Source organism: Penaeus japonicus, unplaced genomic scaffold (genome assembly GCF_977035675.1).
Source record: "Penaeus japonicus unplaced genomic scaffold, GWHDUDI00000001_assembly GWHDUDI00000027, whole genome shotgun sequence".
In the NCBI taxonomy this organism is placed as follows: Eukaryota; Metazoa; Arthropoda; class Malacostraca; order Decapoda; family Penaeidae; genus Penaeus; species Penaeus japonicus.
Window position 1 is genome coordinate 21,420,952 of NW_028234429.1, and position 10,000 is coordinate 21,430,951.

General features: G+C 39.8%; 1 protein-coding gene across 1 annotated transcript in view; it reads left to right on the forward strand.

Moving 5' to 3' along the window:
• Nucleotides 1-374: 374 nt before the first annotated feature.
• Nucleotides 375-10,000, forward strand: part of LOC147468624 (uncharacterized) — a 10,479-nt gene continuing 853 nt past the window's right edge. The window contains exons 1-2 of the mRNA XM_086552743.1: nt 375-591; nt 9,064-10,000. The exon at nt 9,064-10,000 is cut by the window's right edge and continues 853 nt beyond it. Of these exons, the coding sequence (XP_086408869.1) occupies nt 457-591; nt 9,064-10,000 (1,072 nt within the window). The 5' untranslated portion in view covers nt 375-456. The remainder of the gene's footprint in view (nt 592-9,063) is intronic.

A 10,000-nucleotide genomic window follows, 5' to 3' on the forward strand; every position in this document is an offset into this window, starting at 1 on the left:
GTGTCCGTGTGTGTGTGTAAATATATATATATATATATATATATATATATATATATATATATATATATATATATACATATCTTTATATATATACATATATATATATATATATATATATATATAAATATATATATATACATAATATATATATATAATATATATAGTGTGTAGAAGAAAGGTATGAATGAAACTGAATATCGAAACGCGTCAAATATATCTCTTGCGTGTTTAGATATTTAGTCTCATTCATACCTTTCTTCTACATTTGTCGCTATGTACTCTGTTCATATATATATATATATAATATATATATATATATATATATATATATATATATATATATATAGATATGTATATATATATATATGTGGAAGGTTGGAATCTTCCACGTTACTCTAGAAGTGAAACCATCATGTGCACAAACATCCGTGGAAAATTCCGTGTTGCTGAGGCATAATGCGGAAGTCAAGCGGAGCACATGGGTTTGAGAAGGCTGACCTGGAGACAGCCGGTCACTTCTCCGTGGACTCTAGATCAGGAAAGACTGTTAGGAGCAGCATCATGGATAGCTTACCTTTGGTGATTATATTGGTAAGCGAGAAGGGTTTTATATGTACTAGATCTTAAGGAATCTCCAGTATTGTTTTGTATTTGATATTTACTTAAATTGTCTTTAAGTATGTAACTATAAGTTCTAAGTAAAGTTGTGTAAATATAAAAATAGTAAATTGTAGGAAATGTATCAAAGTTTCCTTAATCCCTTCATTTGTAGGAATTATGTCGTAAAAGTAATAATTCTTCAAAGGGGAAATGTTTTCCCTGTTTTGTGTTAAAACAGTGGTGGTGGCGGCATTTAATCATAAATTGGGAGTCTAACACTTTTTCAATATGAAAGAAGGTGAGATTTCCACAGTGGTGGCAGCGGCGGTTTCCATGCCTTGCCCTCTGTCCTTAGCTACCTTTGATTATTTTTATGGGGATAAAAATTGTTTTCGTTAAACTCACAGGGTGGGTAGTACAAGTGAGCCTCGGAGGATGGCAGATAATCTTCTTTGGTTGTTTCAGCTGGCGCCGGGCGCAGCAGTTTTCTAATACTGTTTACTGATTTATCCCCAAATTGCAGTATCCTATTTTTCTGTTGCTTTATACTTTTAATTGTAATAGAAATTAACTAACTATTTACAGGTACAGGGTACCAGAGATATAGTTCCTGAAAGACAGTATATTTATTAATACACACTCTTTCAGGTTGTGATTTATTCCGTTATCAATAGCATGTTTTGATTTTTGTGTTGGATGCATAAATTTCATTTACGTTGTTAAGTTTAATTCCGGTATATGTCATTACTCATATTAATGTATATTTCACTTAACTTCTCTTGCTTGACTTGGGAACATTTATGATAGGTCAAGATACCCAGTTCACGATTACTTATCTCATTCTAAGTAGTATAAGAAAGTAAAGTAAAGTGACGGGAAGTGAAGTGAGGAGTTGTGCTGTGTTACTTGGGGAGCAAAGGGTAGCGAGCGCGGTCAGGAGGTCGGAAAGTGTTAGGGTCAGCGTTAACTAGGCACAACAAGACTTGTTTTCGACCGTCGCGCGCTTTGGGTGTGACGTCACACAACGTCATTACCCCTTCCTGACGTCACTGTCCTCCCCACGAGTTAAGGCGGGTGCCTGCTGTTGAAATTTTCCTGGGGAAATTGTCACGCGGCAACCTTGAAAATCAGCTGGGCCGTAAATGAGTGTTGCCTCTTGCGCGGTCAAAATATTTCGTACAATGATTTTCTGAGTTTTTATTCAATAGGAATTTTTGTTGAAAATTAATTATACTTCAAATAATATTTTCGTTATAGCTATAGTATATAAGTTTAAGATTAATGGAGAGTGCAAATTATAGTAGTGTACTTTATAAGTTTGTTGAAGATTTTATTAGTTTCATAGTTAAATCTACGACAACATCAAAGTCTAGTTTTCTTTCCGACCTTAAAAGAGACCTTGACCTAGTTAAGGATTCCATTATCAAATGGGTAATAGTTCGCGCTCCTGCTATTAGTGTTACCAGTGCTGCTGAGTTAGAGACAGTTCTGGTGAGATTATCTTATACTCTTTTGAAGAACGTAGTAAGAGACCCTAAGCTTTATTCCATTGCCATATTCGTGCAAGGCTGGGTTTTCAATTGTACAGACCGTAGCTATTTTACGGGAGGAGAACATAAGAGTATAAGAGAACATAGTAGTATAGGTATATCCTCAGGGAAGGAGAAAAAAATGCCTATCACAGAAGGAGAGTCGGAGACCCACGGGGTCTCCAAGGCAACTGGAATACCTGTCCGAGGGTCAGAAGAAACAAGACAGTCCCTGACACCCATATCGTCACTTGACCTAAGACATGTGGTATTTAAGGAAGAAAGGAAGAGGAATCCTATTAGCGAGGTCGAGCATAGATTGCCTTTTTATGAAGGGAAATGTCCTAAGACAAAGGGTGCGATGACGAACTTAGATGAATGGATTAAGAGGGTAGAAGATTTGACGCACGATGAAGTGTGGAATGATGATGGAATAATCCGCTTAGCATTACGACGTCTCAGAGGGGATGCGTTGGGCACCTACGAAGCGTGGTATGCGAGGGCAAAGGATGTCGAATATAACTGGAAATCTTTGGCAGACGAATTAAGAATAGTTCATGATACCGTGACTAGCACCAGGACTGCTTTAGATATGTTTCTAGGGGCTAGTAGGGACAGGAACGAATCTCTAGAGGCCTTTTTCAATAAACTGCGAATAACTGCAGAACAAGTTAAGTCACAGGATAGCGAGTTCGCTCCCCTCGTGGAGAGTGTGATTGGAATTGTTTTTGCCAGGGAACTCCCGGAAGAATATTTTGATGCCAATCCGGGACTGATGAAAACAAAAGATTGTTTGAAGTTTTTCCAAGCGTATCGGGTTTGGGCTAAACAAAATAAGGCTACTGATTATCGCAAGGAAATCGTTAAGGGAGAAACGGCGAAAAAAGAGAGAGTAGCCGCAGTAGCCCAGAAAGAGACTGGGGTCGCTCGTGATGGAAAAATGGTAAAAGGGAGTGAAACATCCGAGACAGACGTATCAAATAGACATGTGGATGTAAGAGGAAAGACCGATAGGAAAACTGTAGATGAAAAGAGAACAATGGATCAAAAAAAGAAAAGGCCAAATGAAGACCCTACATATTGTGGTTACTGTCAGGGACGTAGCCATATCATGGACAAATGCCCAGTATTGAATACTCGCATAGCGAGCACTGTTACCCCCTTAGGGAGGGGTCGTGGCAGGGTTGTGACTACATGTGGATATTGTCAAAGAAAGGGCCACACAATGGATAAATGTTTTCTGTTCGAGGAAAAATTAAAGGGAGTGTCAGGGACCCGAGTAAAATTAGACTCAGAAATTAAGTGCTTCGGATGTCAAAAAGTGGGACATATAGCGAGAAATTGTCCAGGCAAAGGGAAGCCGAATCAATGGTCAAAAAACTAGCTATTACGAGGGGGGTCCTAGTCCCTCCCGAAGTTAAGGATTGTAAAAGAGTGGTACAAATCTTGTCTCTGGGTGATAATGATGGAATGTTGTTGTTCGATGCTTATCTTGGAGATAAGCAAGTTTCCGTGTTGTTTGACACTAGTGCGGAGGTTTCACTAGTGCATAGTGATTTGTTAGAAGAACTAAATATTCCATTTAAGCAGTCTAACAAATCTGTTCATTGGGGCGATGGGTCAATATCATCCTCAGCATAGGAAAGGTCAAGACTTCATTTAATTTCTTAGTAGTAGAAACCTGGGGTTTGCCTTGTCAGATGTTGATAGGAAATGATTTTGCGGACGCCCACAGGGTCGTATATACATCACGGCCTACCACCTTATCCATAAATGGACAGGATGTGAAAGTCGAACGTAGCAATAAGAGATCATTCGTTTCCATGGCAACCGTAGGTCTGAAGGGACGCTGGAGGACCAAGACGGGGAAAGTTGCAGGGGCACCTGTAAATCTTTCCAGCTTGGGAGGGGCTGATCTGAATTATGCTACCGATGGAGACATAAATAAGAATTGTGATTGTCAGGGTGAAGATGTTATAGATAATGGCGGGGCCATTGATGTATTTCCTGTAGAGGATTTAGTAGTAGATGCAAAATCATGTGGATCTTTTCAAATTTCCGCCAGGGGCAAATGTAAGAATAAATCAAATGGAGTGAATATGTTGTTTATTCCTCGAGAAGATTTAGAAATTAGTCTCATAGAAGGCATAGTGGCTCCTTATCCATCGCCAGATGGTATCGGGAGATGTTTTCAAATTCCATATAAATATGATGGAAATAGAAAGTTAGAAATTATGCAAAGTGAGAGAATAGGGGAAGTCATACAATTAACAGACATATCTCCTAAAGAAACCACAAATCAGAGTGTCGCGAGCATCAAAAGTTATAGAAATAAGTCTTGTAGAATATTAGAAGAAGTGGATAAGATTTTTGAACGAGATTCAAGAGAGCACGGGGCACTGGTTGAATTAGTTTTAGATTTCCAAAAGGTGTTTAGTTTAGATGAGGAACCATTAAGTATTTCGGCAGAATATTTTCATGAAATACGAGTAGGGGGTCCTCTAGTTTATAAGAAACCCTATCCCATTCCGCTGAAATATAGAGATGAGATTAAGGCTCAGATTGGTTCTATGTTGAGGGATGGGATTATACAACCCTCACGTTCGCCCTACAATGCACCTCTGGTGCCTGTGAGGAAGAGAGATGGAGGGTTACGATTGTGTTTAGATTTCCGTGCACTAAATGAATATATTATGGAAGATCGATACCCCTTGCCAAATATAGATTCTATTTTACAAAGGTTAGGTAAGAGTCGTTTCTTCTCATGTCTAGACCTCAGACAGGGATATCACCAAATTCCCCTGACCCCCGGTAGTAGAGAAAAGACGGCCTTTTCCACTATGGATGGCAGGTATGAATTCATGAGGTTACCTTTCGGGTTGAAGGACGCACCGTCTGCCTTCCAGAGGATCATTAATCAGGTCCTGTCTGGTCTCATCGGAGATGAGGGTTTTGTATATTTAGATGATATTGTAGTGTTAGGAGACACATGGGAAACTCATTGTAATAATGTCCGACAAGTTTTAAGTCGCCTACAACAGAGTAACCTCTCCCTAAAACTTTCCAAATGTTCGTTTTTTAAGTCAGAAGTTGAATTTCTAGGACATATAATTACCGAACAGGGCATTAAGCCACAGAGTAAGAAGGTAGAAGCTATGAAGACTTATCCACAACCTATAGTACTGAAAGAGCTCCAGGCGTTTCTTGGCGCGACAAATTATTATCGCAAATTCATCAAAGAATTTGCAGGGATATCGCGCCCCTTGATCGACTTAACTAAAGGTTGTAAAAGTAAGGACGGAAAAACAAGACTGACGTGGACACCGGAAGCATTGGATGCGTTTCACAAGTTACGTACAATACTATCTGAGGATATTATATTAAAATTCCCAGATTTCTCCCGTCCGTTTGTGCTGGTTACAGACGCAAGCAAGACAGCGGTTGGCGGAGCTCTCCAACAGGAAGATGATAAGGGAGACCTTAGACCCTTATCCTATTTCAGTCGTCAACTGAAGGGTGCAGAGTTAAATCATTCTACAGTAGAGCGTGAGGCCTTAGCTATAGTATATGGGCTAAAAATAAACAGAACCCTGATACAGGGATATCCAGTTTTAGTTCACTCAGACCATAGGCCCCTCCGCTATCTTTTTTGTAATAAAGACGGAAATGAGAGACTAGCCAGGTGGCGTATGTCGGTTGCAGAATTTGATATTTGTGTAGAATACTTGCCGGGCAAGGATAATTACTTAGCAGATGCACTGTCTCGGATTAGATCAGCAGATCATCCGATAGACGATTTAGTCGTCGGTGCGGTTACACGCCGAGCTGTGAGGTCTGAGAGGATTGGTAATGCACCTGATGATTCAAGGTCCGTAACGGTAGATAGTTCACCAGAAGTGATTGATGTATGGGGACTAGACAATTTACGTAGAGCACAAGATGAGGACCCACTTTGGAGTCATGTAAAATGTTACTTGAGAGGGGGTGACAAGAAACTTTCTAAAGATGAATTGAACAAAATTCCTGGGAAAATCGAGAACTATCAAGTTAGACCTGATGGAATGCTATATAATGTTTTAAGTAAACCCTTTCGAAAGGTTTTTCGAGTGGTGGTGCCAGATGGGTATCAAAGTACAGCTTTAAGGTTGGCTCATTCTATCCCTATTGCAGGGCATGGGGGAGTATTAGTGACCTTAAAAAGATTAGAAACATTTGCCTTTTTCCCAGAGATGAAAAGATTAGTAAAGGAATATTGTTCTTCGTGCGAAAAATGTTTACGCTGTAAGCCAGGCAAACATACCCCTGTACCTCTCCTAAGATATCCTGAGGTTTCGAGGCCTTTTGAGCGCGTCCACATTGACATAGTGGGACCATATCCGGAATCGGAAGGTTTTCGTTACATCCTCACAATAGTGGATGCACTAACAAAGTATTTGGTTACGATTCCATTGAAATCAAAAGATGCTACAGAAGTTGCAAAGGCATTTATGAGTGGATTCATTTACAAAGAGGGGGCACCACGTCAGCTTATCTCTGACGGGGGAGGGGAGTTCATAAATGAACTGTTCGAGAAATTGACTGAAGAATATGAGATTAGTAAACATACCATAACTCCATATCACCCAAGCTCAAATGGGCAAGTGGAAAGAGTAAATGGTACATTAAATAAGATTTTGCGTACTATGGTCTGGGACAATCCGTCGGTATGGGCTAGAATGTTACCTATGGCAGAATTAGCCTATAATACTGCATACCATAGAGTGATAAGAGATACACCTTTTTTCACACTAAAGCATCGAGACCCTTATTTTCCGTATATCCTCTTTTTCAAAGATGCGGCTCCCTGGTATAACGTAGAAGATTATTTACAAGAAACCAGAGTCGTTGGTTCAAAGGTTTTTCAGAGATGTAAAGAGTTGATAGAGGAAGAAATTCAGAGAAGGCCAAGGGATCGACCCAGTGCCAAACCTTCCCCTATTGTGGAAGGGGACCGGGTATATCTTAAGGCTACTCCTAAGGTAGGATTAAGTAAAAAAGTCCAACCGTTGTATACAGGACCATACAGAGTTATGGAAAAGATAAGTGAGGTAGTATTCAGTATCAAAAGAATTGCCGACGGGAAGGTACGTAAGGAACATGTAGACAGGCTAAAGTTAGAAATGTCATTAATGAGGGGCCAGGCTCATAATGTAGATAAGGCATACCCTGTTGATGAAAAAACTGAAGCCGAATTAGAGGAAGAAGGAAGCTTGGGAAGCTTGAAGGAGCTAGGAAAAAATGTTGAAAGTAAAACATACAATTTACGTAAGAGAAAAATGTAGCCTGGGGTTGCATGTGTTTTTTAGGAATAACCAAGGGTTGTTTCGAAGCTGTTTGATCAGCGAGATTAAATGTAGCCTGGGGTTGCATGTGTTTTTTAGGAATAACCAAGGGTTGTTTCGAAGCTGTTTGATCAGCGAGATTAAATGTAGCCTGGGGTTGCATGTGTTTTTTAGGAATAACCAAGGGTTGTTTCGAAGCTGTTTGATCAGCGAGATTAAATGTAGCCTGGGGTTGCATGTGTTTTTTTTAGGAATAACCAAGGGTTGTTTCGAAGCTGTTTGATCAGCGAGATTAAATGTAGCCTGGGGTTGCATGTGTTTTTTAGGAATAACCAAGGGTTGTTTCGAAGCTGTTTGATCAGCGAGATTAAATGTAGCCTGGGGTTGCATGTGTTTTTTAGGAATAACCAAGGGTTGTTTCGAAGCTGTTTGATCAGCGAGATTAAATGTAGCCTGGGGTTGCATGTGTTTTTTAGGAATAACCAAGGGTTGTTTCGAAGCTGTTTGATCAGCGAGATTAAATGTAGCCTGGGGTTGCATGTGTTTTTTAGGAATAACCAAGGGTTGTTTCGAAGCTGTTTGATCAGCGAGATTAAATGTAGCCTGGGGTTGCATGTGTTTTTTAGGAATAACCAAGGGTTGTTTCGAAGCTGTTTGATCAGCGAGATTAAATGTAGCCTGGGGTTGCATGTGTTTTTTAGGAATAACCAAGGGTTGTTTCGAAGCTGTTTGATCAGCGAGATTAAATGTAGCCTGGGGTTGCATGTGTTTTTTAGGAATAACCAAGGGTTGTTTCGAAGCTGTTTGATCAGCGAGATTAAATGTAGCCTGGGGTTGCATGTGTTTTTTAGGAATAACCAAGGGTTGTTTCGAAGCTGTTTGATCAGCGAGATTAAATGTAGCCTGGGGTTGCATGTGTTTTTTAGGAATAACCAAGGGTTGTTTCGAAGCTGTTTGATCAGCGAGATTAAATGTAGCCTGGGGTTGCATGTGTTTTTTAGGAATAACCAAGGGTTGTTTCGAAGCTGTTTGATCAGCGAGATTAAAATGTAGCCTGGGGTTGCATGTGTTTTTTAGGAATAACCAAGGGTTGTTTCGAAGCTGTTTGATCAGCGAGATTAAAATGTAGCCTGGGGTTGCATGTGTTTTTTAGGAATAACCAAGGGTTGTTTCGAAGCTGTTTGATCAGCGAGATTAAATGTAGCCTGGGGTTGCATGTGTTTTTTAGGAATAACCAAGGGTTGTTTCGAAGCTGTTTGATCAGCGAGATTAAATGTAGCCTGGGGTTGCATGTGTTTTTTTTAGGAATAACCAAGGGTTGTTTCGAAGCTGTTTGATCAGCGAGATTAAATGTAGCCTGGGGTTGCATGTGTTTTTTAGGAATAACCAAGGGTTGTTTCGAAGCTGTTTGATCAGCGAGATTAAATGTAGCCTGGGGTTGCATGTGTTTTTTAGGAATAACCAAGGGTTGTTTCGAAGCTGTTTGATCAGCGAGATTAAATGTAGCCTGGGGTTACATGTGTTTTTAAAGATTATAAGCATGGAAGGTTAAGGATTGTACACTCAGGGGTCGTTCGAAATTGGAGAATATTAAGGCTGTAATTTATTTACAGGTTGTGGGAATGACCGCAGGCGAGATGGAATCGGAAGACTCACTTACTCGTTCTGGACTCATTTTTATTCCATATTCCAAGGTAACATATACGTCAAGGATACAAATCGTTCCTGTGAAAGTGAAGCAAGGAGAATTTATAGATCCTTTTATGGAAATAGGAAAAAAATTACTAGAGACAGAGAGTAGTTTAAAAAAGCTTGGGTTAACAAAAATGAAACATGCAGAAACTAATCAGTATCCAGGGAAAGATGAAACAGTAGTGATTGCTGACACTATGGTAGCAATGATTGATAATTTGAGAGAACGTATAGATATTCATATGAAGACTATTCGAGATTTTTTTAGATCAGTAAATCAGAACCGAAAAAAACGTTCTCTCTGGGAGGGACTAAATTTGTTTAGCAATATTGCAGGTTTAGTTATGGGGGGAGTAACGAATTACCGGATAGATTTGCTACACGCCCAAATTATGGAAACCGACAGATTAGCAAAACAAGCTATTGAAATGGCTGGGGTTACTACCAGTCTATTAGATACAGTCATCATTCAAGGAAAGGAAATAGAAAAGGCCATAGATAGAATGGACGCGGCAATTGGGGTGATAGATGTTGTGGTAGCTGACCTGGGGAGGCAGTTGAAAATGTTGGAGAAGATATTTTTGTGTAGTTCTGTCTTGGAGAACTACAGAGCTATTCTCCGAGGAGTAGAAGAGACTCAAAATTTAATTTTGGGAGGTTTAAGAGATGCAACTTTTGGCAAACTTTCTCCGAGTTTTATCCCTCCTGATGTGCTCTTGTCAATTTTAAATACTCTGACAAGAGAGGGAGTACCTCTGATAATTCCTCCTAATGAAGAGAGTATACACATTTATTATTCTTCGTCAAAAGTAAAATTGATGCCTGGAGGTTCTTTGGGTGATCTGGTAGTATATCTGA